The sequence below is a fragment of the Paralichthys olivaceus genome, chromosome 13, assembly GCF_024713975.1.
Source record: "Paralichthys olivaceus isolate ysfri-2021 chromosome 13, ASM2471397v2, whole genome shotgun sequence".
In the NCBI taxonomy this organism is placed as follows: domain Eukaryota; kingdom Metazoa; phylum Chordata; class Actinopteri; order Pleuronectiformes; family Paralichthyidae; genus Paralichthys; species Paralichthys olivaceus.
Genome location: NC_091105.1, coordinates 7603421 through 7618836, shown reverse-complemented (window position 1 = coordinate 7618836; position 15416 = coordinate 7603421). Strand labels below are relative to the sequence as shown.

The 15416-nt window shown below is 44.0% G+C and overlaps 1 protein-coding gene across 4 annotated transcripts in view; it reads left to right on the top strand.

Moving 5' to 3' along the window:
- Positions 1-15416, top strand: part of grik5 (glutamate receptor, ionotropic, kainate 5) — a 78965-nt gene that overhangs the window by 46978 nt on the left and 16571 nt on the right. For all 4 annotated transcript variants that reach the window (XM_069537322.1, XM_069537323.1, XM_020092910.2 and 1 more), the window contains 9 exons: positions 1781-1942; positions 2800-2964; positions 5265-5362; positions 5727-5892; positions 9673-9851; positions 10566-10619; positions 11374-11532; positions 11935-12087; positions 13497-13601. In XM_069537322.1, the coding sequence (XP_069393423.1) occupies positions 1831-1942; positions 2800-2964; positions 5265-5362; positions 5727-5892; positions 9673-9851; positions 10566-10619; positions 11374-11532; positions 11935-12087; positions 13497-13601 (1191 nt within the window). In that variant the 5' untranslated portion in view covers positions 1781-1830. The remainder of the gene's footprint in view (positions 1-1780; positions 1943-2799; positions 2965-5264; positions 5363-5726; positions 5893-9672; positions 9852-10565; positions 10620-11373; positions 11533-11934; positions 12088-13496; positions 13602-15416) is intronic.

Sequence of the window (15416 nt, the reverse complement as noted above, 5' to 3'; positions counted from 1 at the left end):
CACAATGGAGTAGACTGTGCAACACAACACGCAGCTGTGACAGTCATTAGCTGCACCTCGCTGCGTGGTCAGAATAATCAGCTCTGTAATAACTGTCTGTGTCGTAGGTCTACACGTGCACCATTATACACATTTACACAAATATATTAACAGCATGAAACTTTTTTGTATCCATTTTTGATGGAGTAATTATTCCCCGGCACCTTTAATGTAACATACTGTGTTAGAACAAGAGTGATGTATTGGAAACAATGTGCGGGGAAAAAAACGAGGCTACTCCCACTGTGTGGCTGTTATTTTATTTTGTGTCACATGTAGAGATGGCCTTACATAAGCCCGGCCTCCGTTCACTTTGAGCTGCGGTAACCATAATGAGAGCAACGCGTCTATTTGCACAGTGTGTCGCATGCTATAAGTAGTACAAACGTGTTTGTGCACACATTGGCCCACCCTCTGACACAACAAACCCCAAAACAAGACGTACGTGAAGTCAGACACGGAGGAAAGGAAGAGCAGTTAATTGCACGAAAAAAATTAAAAAAGGACAAAGACGTCATTGATGAGAGGTGAAGAAGAATTCAAAGCACTGAGTTGCTGATTTTTCTTTTTGATGTGCTTTAAACATCAAAGTGAGACAAGTGTTGGAAAGGTGAGCGTGGAAGAAAGAAGAAAAGCAGATGATTTCAAAGTGAAACAGGCTGCATGTTGTGAGATGATGAACACAGTGATGGGGGGGGGGTGCACTCGTAGCTCACCTGGTTAAACGTGTTCTGTATAATGAGTTTCATTACAACACAACAGTGGCAGACAGTCCACTGCGTCTTCCTCTTTGATGTACATGTTTACTCATTTGCCCCTTGCATGCACTTGTCAGGGTCAAAGGTGAACCCTCTGCCAATCACCCCCCCTCCCCCGCGAGGGTCACATAGAGGTCTTGAACTGAGCATCTCAGCCGTCTGTCAGGCCTGTCTAAAGCTCGGACCGGTGAACCAGACGTTTGAAACATTCCCAGGTCAACAGCCCGCCCCTCCCTCAACAGTCCCCCGCCTGCCTGTCACAAAACACACATTCTCCGTCCTTTCACACTGCCGTGTAATGTTGCCAGTCAGTGCACGGCTGTGTCACCGTGGAGAGGGCTGCTGGGCGCTGCTGGCACACAGCTGAGCGCCCTTTGTGTGCTTTTTTATCTCTCCTGTGTGTGTTTAGTGGTGACGGTGGGAGTTATAGAAATGTGTGGGAGTGTAGAGTATGTTTTTTTATCCGTGTTCAAGGCAGTTGTCTTTGTGCTTGTGAGTCTGTGTGTGTGAGTCTGTGTGTGTGATGCAGTGAGTGTTCCTTTGTGGCTGTTTGCATTTGTTTATATGAATGTATGCAAGTGTAAGTGCAGTGTAGATGAGTGAATGTGCACCAGTTATTGTGATGCTGTCTTTGAGCTGCCTCTGGAGATCTCTTCAGGGCTGAATCCTGTCACTGCTAAACGGCCGACTTTCTACATGAGACATAACATAACTGTGTGCGTGTGCGTGCGCGCACTGTATTTTATAATGAAATGGGCTGTGTGTGTGTGAATGGAGCCGGACCGCCTTTGTGATGTGACAGTGAACATCTTCATAGCTGAGGATGAAAGTCTATTATTCTACTATTCTATGTGCTGTCAAATTAAAGGTACACCCACTACATGGAAATGGCAGAGGAAGCTGAAGATAAGCTGCAGGATGAGAATTTAAAGGAAGATGAGAATGGTGTTCGGTAACAAGCACTCTGTCCTCCATTTCTGCAGGTGGTGGTACAGGCAGCCAGCAGACCATTCTCCATGAGGAGCAGTAGAAGATGCCGGCTCTGCCAGCACTGCTGCTGTCAATACACATCCTCTCCTTCCTGCTAGTCACCATGCCGCCACGCTCCCTCAGTCAGGCCCCCCTGCTCTCCTCCGTCCGAATGGGTGAGTGGTCAGCTGTTCCTCCATCCCCCCACCCCCTCACCTGGCTCATCATATACTTCTCATGGTTGGTTTTCAGCCTGCGTCAGTGCCTCAAAGTGTTTTTTGCCACATTGAGCTGTACAGTCGAGCCAGGTCGACAGGAAAGCATTTCAAAGCCAAATTAGCACTTATAATGTCCAAACTGAGCTAATGCAGTAAAACCTTTTAGTGGAAACTTGCAGGAAAAGTTTCCCAATCTTTCTCTCTCTCTCTCTCTCAATCACAAGCCAAAGAGTGATTGGCATATACAAGTTTCTCTCAGAGGCTCTGTTGCGGTATCAAGATTCCAGTTTGAACCATGAAATCTTCAGTAGGAGCAGACAGAGATGCCAGATACAGGCGCAAGTTGAAATAGCTCTCATGTCTGTACGCTCAGCTACAATATCCTCAATACAGGTGCCACCATCTTGCACTTTTGACGTCATCTGATGCGAGATTCTGCGCATCAGATTCAGCGCTGTTGGGTGGAGCCTTGGTATTGAGATCCCACGATCAATCAACTAAATAACTGATTAAAACACTGTAATCAAATTAAACTAAAATGAGTACTTGAACAAACATCAATGTGGTTTGGTTTATTTCCAATGCAGCCAGCCACCAGGGGGCGATCAAGATTATTTGGCCTTATTATTGGGGAGCTGTCGTTGATCATTAGATATAGTCTACGGTGTGTATAGATGACGCCAATGCCAGAAGCCAGTTAGTTTAGCTAGGCTAATAATTTAGCTCATATTACTACTCTCCTGTTTGTCTTCCCGGTGCCCTCCTTCTTCTCTCCCCTGCTTTAACCATCTCTCCTTCACCCCCTGCCTCTCCAGCTGCAATCCTGGATGACCAGTCTGTGTGTGGGCGTGGGGAGCGGCTGGCTCTGGCCCTGGCGAGGGAGAACATCAACAGCGTCATGGAGGGCCCGGCCCGTGCCCGAGTGGAGGTGGACATATATGAGCTGCAGAAAGACTCCCAGTACGACACTACTGACACCAGTGAGTGGAGCCGATGCACGTCAGAGAAGACCAGTACAGCAGATTCACACAACCCCTCATGAGTGATGAAATCCAGCTAAATCCATTACATGGCATGGTGTCTAATTAGCTCTGTCAAAAAGTGACCACTGAAATTACCAGTTGATATTATTAGTAATATAAAATATTAATATTAAATAGTAACTAGTACAGAGAATTAAAAAAAGATATAGCCTCGTGTCTACTGCAGGTTTTATCCCAAAACACTTAAGAATGGTTCTGATATAATTACATTTTCTAAAAAGCAAATGCCTCAAATGACAAGAATGATAAAACACCACCACTTACGTGTGATTAGGAACCAGTAAGAGCTCACACTGATTAGTTTACATGTCACTGGAGACCAGTAATGGACCACTAAGCCTCTCAGAGGAGACCAGTGCCCTCCAGTAACAGCTGGCACAGGCTACTGTGAAGACGAAAACAAATCATCAAATACTAACACAGATCGGCAGAGCAGGCCAGCAGACCGCAGCAGCACACCACAGAGGACACTCCATTAAATTTGTATTGATACACAGACTTAAAACAGAATGTTTGGAATTGACAGAAGACGCTCCGCTGAATTCAACCACAGCAGAGATAGAGACCCCCCCCCGTACCAATAGTCCCTGACACAGCTACTGGCAAATATCTGCATGTGCTTGAGAAAGGCTATGTTCATATGTGCATGCTTGAGTTACAGGCGTGTGTGCGTGTGTGTGTGTGTCCTTGACCGATGGGCAGGAGACCCTGACAGGCTTGTTTGCTAGCAGCCTTTTTTTGGTCTCTGGATCAGAGAACTCATCATCTTACAGCTACGGCTGTCTGAGACAGGCGCATGCACAATCACACACATGCACACACTCCAACATGCATACACACACGGCACAGTGTGGGTATATACACACTCACACACACACAGACACAGTGTGGGCATATACACACTCACACAGACACAGTGTGGGCATATAAACACTCACACACACACATACACACAGGCACGCACACACACCAACAATGACAGGAACTGAGGACTAATTGGGATGAATTAAAATTCCAACAAGAGGAGAACTTTATGACTCTCAGAATAACACAGTTAACGCACCAGACTATTTTCTCTTGTATATATGAAATAGTTTTTTAGAAGTGTTGATAACTGTGCTTAATAAAAAATATACGGTTCAAACTGATTTACTTAACTCACTTAAGTTTTGTCAGTGATGGATACTGTTTGATTTTGAAGGAACCAGTGCAGTGCCCCGTTCTCAAACTGGCAGGTTGGAATGGGTGGTTTTCTTGGCCTGTGGTGATGCTGGTGGCAGATTTCTCTCCACTGAAGCTGCACCACCGCTGCTGCACAAAGAGCTGTTCACTGTTTATTCAAAGTTCAGTGAAGTCTGACTCTGTTGTCGTGATAAACAAAGTCACTAACGTTGATGAGTCCCAGCCTCAGAGCGCTGGTCACATGTTCATTCAAAGTTTATTAATATTGAACATATCATGTGTCCAAATCAAACACTGCACTTACTTGGGCCTTTAAAAAAAAAAAAACATATACAAAATCAGACAATAGTGTTTGTGTGCAGGACTATTTCTTCTGTCACCAGTTCTGGTTTTGCATGATTTAAACAAGAGGGCTACATAACATGTAGACGTTTACAGGAATACAATAAAGAAATAAATACTAATGATAAAATAAACAGTTAAATGTGATAATTGACTGAAATTGGTAACTGCACAAAAACGTTTGACAAAAAAGCTGTGAAATTAGTCAGTTAGGCCTAAATGAGCATAATTGCTGTCAATTTGGAAGCTTAACAATGATATTTACTGAGTTAATAATCGTATCATTTAATAATGTTTCAGACAAATATGTCTCAATATTCTCAAACATTGTCCTGCAGCAGAAAGAGTAAAACAGCCTCTGTTAATTGAAGGTGACCACCAATTTACCAGCACTGTTCTGATGCCACAGATAAAATCAGAACGAAGTGTCTTAAAAATCTCTGTGTAAACAAGTGAATAATAGCAGAAGGCCACCCGTGGGCTGCCCTGCTGTGGTTCTCAGAGTATTTATCACAAAACAAATCAGATTAGAATGAGACAGCTTGTGCCGTTACACTTGAATCAGTGGTTTAACTGAAATCGTCATGCAATTTGGTTGAATTTTATATTTCCACTCTTCTCCCCTCACTGCAGCTCAGTGCTGCCATCGAAATGATGCAGAGGGCAGGTGTGTTTATATCTCTTTTTAAAAAAAATTTTTTTTTACCTTTCAGTGTGTCAGATTCTACCCAAAGGCGTCGTGTCTGTGATAGGTCCCGCTTCCAGCCCCGCCTCTGGCTCCACTGTCAGTCACATATGTGGAGAGAAGGAGGTGAGTGTGGAGGATAAACACATACATTTGTACACATCTAGTAGCTCTTTCTCTCTGACATACTGCACCTCCTACCCACACAGACGTCATGATGAATGCCTCTAAACAGTCAGTTTTCGGTGCCTTTTCTCATATAATTCACCATCTTCCTCTTCTCCCAACAGTTTTCTCCTTTCTTCCTGTAGCCTTTTATCCCCAGGTCTCTCTGTTCTCTGTCAGCTCTCTTATCTGCCTTTTCACCCTCAAGCATTTCTAATGGATCTTCCTCATTCACTGTGTTGTTTTCCCCCCTGTTGTTTGTGTTTGGAGGGAACCTAATCATGACACATTAGCATTTGCTTACCTTCCTCTCTCCTTCTCACAGATCCCTCACGTAAAGATTGGACCTGAGGAAACTCCACGCTTGCCGTACCTGCGCTTCGCCTCTGTCACTCTGTACCCTAGCAACGAGGACCTGAGCCTGGCCATCGGAGCCATCTTGCGCTCGTTCAGTTACCCTTCAGCCAGCCTGGTCTGTGCCAAGGCTGAGTGTGAGTACACATGCTGTCTGTTGTATGGATGTTACAGTGCATTATGTTTGTGTTTCAGTGGGTGTAAATGCATCGGTTGTGTTCTTCCGAGCTTATTACCTACTGTATGTGTATGTTTGTGTGCAAATGCCTCTGTGGGAGTGTTGGCACATTCACGCTGTATGGGCGGATATGACCGTTGTGCTGCTGGACACTCATTTTGACAGTCTGGTCATAAAGTTCTGTCTGCTGTTAGAGTTCAGCTTTCCTATTTATTACTCATGCCCTCACACACTATCTCTCATCCACCTCAGAGGACGCCAAACCAATTTAATAAATATTCGTGTGTGAAATGCTTTCTAGTTTTGGAGGAACTTAAGGGACGTTTGATTTAACTTGCCAGGCACTCAGAGAGATTTAACATTACAGGGGATTTGGGGCTTAGTCACTAGCTCTCTTTATTTTCATTTTGAAAGAGTACATTATTGATTTATAATGCACTCCTCTATCAAGAGTGGCAGGAATTAAAGGGCTTGGTCGAATGGTGGCTGTAGTATTCAAACAGGGCTTCTTAAAAAAATGACAGAGCACATTACGTGCTGCAGGAGGTTGCAAAAATCAAATTTTTTCCCCCTGAATAGTCCAGGACTTTTTTGTGCAGCCCTGAAGGAAACTGAGCTGAGATGAGTTGTTGCGCAGCTCTTGCTCTCACCAGCCACATTGAACCGTACAAGTGAATGACAATTACATAAAGAATAAGTGCAACCATTTAAGACTGAACACTTCTCATCGCAGTGTGAATAGGGCAGATTACGACAAACAAATGCTGTGGCATTATGAAAACATGATTTAAAAACTGAGATGCTTTCATTATCTCACCAGCAGTTTGCCAGCCATCCCACGGTTTCCTGAAAGTAAGCTGAATTCCTTGCGGACTCGTCATTTCATTGAACTACAAGAGCTTTGAAATGGCATCAGACATATTTTCCCAGTTTTGATCATCGGTTGAATGGGAAGATAAGAGCCTCGTCTTTCAACAGGCTTTTCTCTCAGAAGAATTAGAGGCAACAGATAGTCTGATGGTTACCACCCGGGCCAAATGATGCCGTTTTTTACTGCTGGAGAGACAGAGAGGGTGTGTGTGTAATATATTTGGCTTGAAGGTGATCTTTACAAGGTTATCACACTCACAGACTCTGACCCACTTGGCTGCGCTATCTATCGCCATGGAGCTGGTTGCCATGGCTGCAGAATAGGTGCTAACTGCCACTCAAAAGGCTTGTTTCACCCGCTGAATGACAGTGTGTTTGTGAGGCACAAAATGTGTACATTCAATATTTTAGTTTTTGTCTGCTTGCCTGTACATTTGTGTTTGCTTGAGTGTTAGTTAATGCATGTAGCAGTTTGTGTGTGTGTGTGTGTGTGTGTGTGTGTGTGTGTGTGTGTGTGTGTGTGTGTGTGTGTGTGTGTGTGTGTGTGTGTTCGTCTGCTGTCCCTGATTGTACTGTGTGTCTACACACATGAGCAGGTTTTGGTATGTCTATGATTGTGTGTGTGTGTTTGTGTGTGGCTCTGCTGGGGTTTAACATCAGACAATGTTTACCACCAGATCACTTGTTTTATTCATCTTGTCCCCCCCCCGTGTAAAGTGATGCGTTCAAAAGAAGTAGACATTCTTACATTTTCATCAGTGAGGCGAGTGATGTGTGAAGTCACACATTTCATTCACATCACCACCATGCATGCATCCTAATTAAGTAACATATTCAGCAACTGATTATTTCTGCAACCGCCTGTTAATGGGATTAATCTAAGGTTTCGTCTCTTCAGCCTGTGCAAGTGCAGCAATCCTAAAATATTCTGTTAAATGAGAGCGAGTCCGAGATTTTGGGTCACTTTCGACGTATGCTTCTCTCGCTATGCCTGGGTCACTACGTGCTATCTGAGCCTAATTCCATTATGCAGTTTTCATGAGATGGATGAGGTTAAGGACAGCAAGAGGGAGCGACTGAGCACAAGGAGGAGGAGACGGTGGTGCCACAGGAGCGAGATGGATAAAGACAGACAGAACTAACTAGAGCACAGCACTAAGACAAGAGATAGAGAGGTTAGAGTCGTGTGAGAGAGGGAATATGTGAAAGAAGGAGAGTGAGGGAGGGGAGGAGTGGAAGCTGTAAAGTGCATTGATTTTTTTCCCCTCCTTCCTCAAACTAATTAAAGTTTTGGCCTGGTTCAGTGATTACCCCACTGCTTACAGAGGCTTTCTCCTGCTGAAGGGCTCTGTGTGCTACCTCTCTCTTTCTCCACTCCTCACTCTCTCCGCACACCCCCATCCCCCGGATGCCTGCCCCACCACTTATTTACATAGCTAGGGGAGCTTTACTATAGAATTACAATTAGGAAGCAGCAGGGTAGACTTTCTAGTAAAGACTCATCCTGCACACAATGTCAAGTGAGTCTTGACAGCCATTGGTTATACTCATTTTCAAGAGGAACTTGCTTGAAGTGGGCAAATTGTCTCAAGTACTGTATTCCAGACTTTCTGCTCCTGCAGCTGTGCCCCTCTCTCCATCCATCTTTATATTTTGCTAGAGGTTAGCAAATATTCCTGCATTCCCTGTTGTGTTATTTAATTTTATGGTTTTTAATTTTTTTGAACACACACTTGTGTCATTCACAGCATACGTCGCTCAAACCACTGAAAAGCAATTATTTAGGGATAGGACACAGAGTGAATTACAAAACACTCAAAGAGTGCATACCTCCGTCAAGGCTGCACAACCCTCAAAATGTATTATTCTATTAATAGCAGATGTTTAGAAATTTGTCACGATGATTGGCTGATGGCAGCCATGCATTTTGTAGGATACATAAACCCTGTCTGAGAATATTAAGGTCTTGTACAAAGATGAATTTCGAATGATTCAGAGTCACAGGCTCAGTTGATTGAGTTATTTTTTCTCAAGTAAATGTTGTGCCAGAGTATATTTATGTTTTTTTGGCTCATACAAGTATTTTATGAACCAAATTAAGATGAGATGAAATCTTTAGGAGTGACATTAAAGAGGAAAGGTAAGTGAAGATGCATGCATATGATGTGAGATATTAAATGTAATGACAGACGTTCAGGCGGCTGGCCAGAAATCCATTTATGCTTAACTTATAAAAAATATGTCTGTACTCTTGCTTTCCTCCGGGTGACTGTAATGTTCAAAAACATGTTTCATAAGAAAATCAAATAGCCTGAAGGTGGGGGTTAAAGAATCACTGGGAAAAATATTGTTGCTGTGTCTCAAACAAACAACTTCAGTCAGTGCATGTATGTGCAGTACATTCTGTACATTCTGTACATTCTGTACATTCTGTACACAGTGTGTTCCACATCAAACATGGCCATTGTGCATTCATCATAAATGACTATTGCAACATGTGACAGTGATTGTGATCTGCTGCTCTGCTGCTGTAAAGAAAGAATGTTCACTTTCTTGTGGGTGCTCTCTGTGTCACGCAACATGGAAGTCTGCAGCAGCACCAACAACTTGACTCTCTACCTGGCAGATAGATAAATAAATAAGTCCCACTGAGTGAAGACATAATGTAGCCTCCACATTAAATTATGTTTCATTTCCTGAAGATTTAGACAAACCATCAATCATGCTTTGCAAAAATGACACCAATATAAAGCCATGCGAGGATAAGATTTTCAGAGGTCCTGCAAAGCTTACTTTTTTGGAAATATGAGTTATGTCTATTGATACAGACACTGATATGCAACCCGGCTCTGCTTCGGCTCTGCCTCAGGCCTGCTGAGATTGGAGGAGCTGGTCCGCCGCTTCCTCATCTCCCGGGAGACGCTGTCAGTCAGAATGCTCGATGACAACCTGGACCCTACTCCGCTGCTGAAGGAGATTCGTGATGACAAAGTGGCCACCATCATCATTGACGCCAATGCTTCTGTCTCCTATCTCATCCTGAAGAAGGTCAGATCTCAAGGATCAATCTATTTTTCTGAGCCGCCCACACATGTGCAGGATTTGAAGTTACTCTAGAGTACAGTACGCGCAGTATAGCTCAAAGGGATTTGTGTTTTTCTCTTTTGTACATCCGTTTGGAAAATTCAGGTTACAGTCACGTCTCGCTCAAAGTTCCACAGGCTGCAGTTGTTGTTATAATAGAATTAACATCTATTTTTACCTTCTCTGCCCCTGGAGCAGCAGAGCGAACAATATTTATGCATATCTGCCAGCAACAATCACTTACTCTCTTAAGAAAGTATTTGACAAAAGAGCATCTTTTGCTGAGATGCGGTGCAGATGTTACCCAGGCTTGTTCTGATTCATAGTGTGGCCTGTGATGCCGATAGCCAGCCCAGTGACTCACAGTTTGAATGTGTATGGGCTGTTTTCACTGGGCACATTGGAGCGGATGTCGCCCCTCAGCGAAATATCCTAGTGTTAGCCTGATGATGTAAAACTGTGATTAACGTATGTTCCCCGTCTCCTCCCCCACATTCTCTCCCACTCTGTCCCCCAACCGTCTCCTTTGCTCTCTGCTTCTCAATAACTCCGCTCCTTTGCCCTCGCCATCTCTCCCTCCACCAATCTCCCTCCAGCTTCCCTCGTTCTCTGCTTCCACATCCTGTATCCCCCCCAGACTTACTTTTTCATCTTATGCTTTCTCTTTCTATTCGACAGGCATCCGAGCTGGGGATGACATCAGCATTTTATAAGTACATCCTCACCACCATGGTAAGAGTTCTTCCCCTTCCTCTCTTTCTGTCGTCTTTCCCCCCCGCTCATTTCTTCCTTTCCCCCGCTGCTCCTCCTTTTCTGTCTCTTTATGAGCCACCGAAGGTGCTAAGGCGGAGAAAGTATTCGATTAAGGGCAAAGAGAGAGGTGACAGGGAGAGGAGATGAAGGATGGGGAGATCTTAGAAATGAACATACTGTACAAAGATGTGGAAGTGCAGAGGAGGATGGGGGAAAAAGCAGAAGTAAAAAGGGGTCTGAGGTGAAGATGATGACAGACGGGAAGTGGCCTTCTTCTTCTGCCACCCGCCACCTTCTTTACTCTTCCAGTGTTTTCATCTGCCTCTTTGATATACTCCCCTCCCCTCCTGCCATTTGAATTAATGTGTCACTTTATACTGCATACCTGATTTATTTTTTTCTCCCCTCTTGGCCCTCTCTGTGTGATGTACTCTTGTGCCTCAGATGCAGCGTCTTGTGTGTGTGTGTATCTCTGTGAAACGATACTGGATTCATCAACCTATCACCATTTTCCCCTTTTCCCTAGTTGTCCTTATCCTTTTTTCTCTCTCCTTCAGAGATTAGATGTTGTCACTCCCCGCAGTCTCTCTTTTTCTTTATCACACTCTTGTTTGCACCGCATTTTTCTTCTGAGCTAAGGTTTGATGCACTGTCAACATTGTCACTCACCTGAATTTTCTGTCTCCCTCTCTCTCTCTGCAAACACCCCCCCACTCGTCCTCTCCTTCTCTAGGACTTCCCCCTCCTAAGACTGGATGATATAGTGGATGAGCACTCCAATATTGTGGGCTTCTCCATGTTCAACACCACACACCCCTTCTATTTGGAGTTCATCAGGAGCCTCAACCTCTCTTGGAGGGAGGGCTGTGACCTAACATATCCCGGCCCCGCGGTCAGTCTCTTGAACACAGGTGTACTCATGCATGCACACATCCACCAGTAATTTTTACAGCTTTGTTTTGCATGCCAGGAAAAATTAAGCCACTTTATTTCTCATACTGATTCATGGAGCAGTTAAAGAGATTCAGCTAGTCTTTTGCTTGTATTTAATGGGTATTGATGTATCCATCTGTGTTTCCTCCCCACTGGTTTACTCATACCTCACATCTATTCTCTCTCTCCCCTCTTATTTTACCCGCCACCCCCTCCATTTCTGTTAACCACTCAATCATCTGTGCCTGCACCTCTCTCCTCTTTCCTCATTGCATTTTTTTCCTCTTGACTCCTTGTCCTTCCTCCCTCCCTGTTTCCATCCCCCCCTGTTTTTCTCCATTTACCCCCTCCTCTTCCACAGCTCTCGTCAGCGCTGATGTTTGACGCGGTGCATGTGGTGGTGGGGGCGGTGAGGGAATTGAACCGCAGTCAGGAAATCGGTGTGAAGCCGCTCAGCTGCACTTCACCTCAAATCTGGCAACACGGGACCAGTCTCATGAACTACCTGCGCATGGTAAACGTTTGATCAGTCGGCCTGTGAGCAATACGTGATGTGCAATCACCCCCTCATATGTAGCCTATGGTAATTTTCATTCGCATGCACATGCACATTCATACATTATAGGAAGTGTGGTTGAAATATGAGCCGGATGTGTTTCTTTCTGATTTCTTTAGACACAGCCATAATATGCACAGTGACAATATCAACTCTAGTGAAATATGTTGCTGTTTATTTTTTAGATAATCAATGTCTGAAAATAGTGACAAATACATTTGCCATTTCCAAAACGCCTGAGACGACGTCTTCAAATCGAGGCAGAGACAATCAGTAGATTAATGTATTAATATGATCTGACTATTTTAATAATCGATTAATCGTTATCATATCAATGATCAGTCATGTATGTAAAAAGCAGAAATGCCCAACATGTGTTGGTTTCAACCACAGACAACACAAACTGTATCTGCAGCCTGACTTCAAATGATCTGTCTTATTTAAGGTTTATAGACTGGAACCAGCAAATCTTTGGCATTTTTGTTTTTAAATGACTCACTCAATTCATGGATCAGATTAACAGAATATCAATTGACACTTGTTTTGGTAAATATCAATTGTTTCCCTCATTTAAAAATGTGAAACATTTTCTGGTTCCAGCCTCTAAAATGAATGAATCAGAATAGGTGATTAATTTTGCTCATGATTGATTTATTGATGATTGCTGACAATACAACCACATTCTGTATCATCCTCGCCTCGTGTCAAATGTAACCTCTGTCTCCTGTTGTTCTTTGTCATCTCCCATCTCTGGTCGTGTGTGTGTGTGTGTGTGTGTGTTTGCGTGTGTGTGTGTTAGTCTCATTGACAACCTGTTGTCAAGGCAGCCCGAGCCTCATCTCTCATTGCCTCCGCCCCACCGGCCTGACATCTGTCTTTGTTAGTCAACATCATGGTGTGCTCCATCTTCAGCAGCGTGCCATTCATCATAGATCTTGCTAACTGTGCCAGCACCTGGGTTTTGGAGAGGCAGAGCTGAGCTGCGAGGTGCAGGTCTTATTAGGGAGCTGTTGACTCTCTCTGCTTCTGTGTCTGAGCCTCTCACTCAGTCACTTTCTCCTAGTTGATCCGAAACTGATTATCCCTGTCTGGTCCAGGCTCAGACACATTCTCTGTCTCTACTGCTCTTTCTTTCTCTTTGTCTCTTACTCACTCTTCCTTCCTAATCACTCTTGATATGATCTGTTTGTCTAATCATGATGGATAGTGAGAAGAAGAATGTTTTGTCTCACAGAGCAGATTGCCTGTATTTATTTATTCCTTAATCTATCCTCATTTTTACTACCTAATCTCCTCTCATCGACTTTCCTTTGCCCTGCCTCCTTCCTATTTCCTCACGTATCACTCTCCACCTCTGCCCCCTCCAGGTGGAGTACGATGGTCTGACGGGGCGCGTGGAGTTCAACAGCAAAGGTCAGAGGACCAACTACACCCTGAGGATCCTGGAGAAACACAGAGGAGGCCACAAAGAGGTCAGGAGTCACCGGTTATTATGTAGCAGCCAGGTCACACAGCCCTTAGGCTTTGGGTTAGGTATACGTCAACTGTCTGATTAAACATAGCTGAGAGCTTTGTTTGACTCTGAGGTCAGCCTCGTCACAGGCTCCCCTGATAGCAGCCAAATATCTTTACTTGGTATAGTTTGGGATTGATTTCACGTGGTGGCACAGAACCATAACCTGCGATCTGAAGTGGCTCATGCTATCTGCAAATGTGTGTAAACATTTGTTTTATCTGAAGGCTAGAATACATTAGCTCCCTGCATACTTCATCAATTGAATTTCAGATGCAAAATAACTAGCAGGTCTGTGGTGGTGAGTGTAGTATTGTGCATCTCTCCTCCCTCGGCCACAGCTGCAGGTTGACCTGATGTCTTCTCATCTGATGAATGATATTTCGTTGATGTTTGGTTTATTTTATCCCCATGGCCATAAATAATGACATTAATTTGTGGAAATCAGTGTTTGTAACTGGCACAGTTCAGAGCACACAGACATGGAGCATTATCATTCTGGAAGTAGCCATTAGGCGATGGTAAATTGTGGCCATAAAGCGATGCACATGGTCAGCAACAACACTCACATAGGCTGTGGCGTTCAAATTGATTGGTATTCAGGGGCTCGAACTGTGCCAAGAAAACATTCTCCACACCATTACGCCACCACCACCTCCAGTCTGAACTGTTGACACGAGGCAGGTTGGGTGTGTGGATTGATGCAGTTGATTCCATCCCCATCCCCCAGCAGAAATCCAGGTTCATCAGTGCAGGCTATATTTTTCCAGCTCTTCCAATGTCCGGTTTGGTGAGCCCACCGCAGGCCGTCATTTCTGTTCTTGGCTGGCATCCGCTTCGATGTTCGACATGTTGTGCGCTCTGAGATGCTCCTCAGCTCGCCACAGTTGTAAAGAGTGGTTATCCGGTTATTCTGTCAGCTCCAACATGTCAGGCCAGTCTCCTCTGACCTCTCTCATCAAAGAGCTGCTCAAAGGATGTTTTTTGTTCTTTGCACCATTGTGAGAAAACTCTGGAGATTGTTATGAGGAGAAGTGCTACTGCTGGTAAAATAGAGGATTTTCAGGTGTTTCTCATAAACTGGGTGAGTGCAGTATAACAAAAGCAATTCAAGTCTTTAACACAGTAATATCAGCAATATCTTTTTCTTAACATAAATCACCATAATCCGGACCAATTCGATCTCCAGCATCAGTTTATTAAATTGTGCTAGGGTGTGTTTCAGTGCGGAAAATACTTTTTGGGAGGAATCGTGTTTTTTCTTTTTAAATTTTTACCGTCCTGCTTTTAAGTTATCATTCTATGCATATATTCCCTTTCATTCATCTTCCTGGACCAGATCTGTCCTCTTGGTTAGGGTGTTTATGTTTTTGATCTATCAGTAACAAGCCGCAACGCATTTGTTGAGGGGTAGTTGGACAATTTGTGGAACCAAAGTAAAACGTCGGCGGTCCGAGCTAACGAGGTGTTAAGCACCGTTTTAGTGCCTTATTCTGTCAATGAAGACTCCTCCAATGGACATTAGATGGAAAGTGAGGGGAGCAAGAAATCAAAATCCATTTCCCCCTGTGTTTCAAAGTCAAGATTAAATGAAGCATAAATACACCCATCACTGCTGAGCCAGACTGAGCGAATTGTGCTGCGGTTCATTGACTCTAGGAAACACTCTCTCGTCACCTTCCATTTATATGTTTTTTCTTGGGCTCGACCACGGAGCCATCTGCATTCTGTGTAAACACTAAATGCCAACTGATAGTCGTGGTTAAATCAGGAC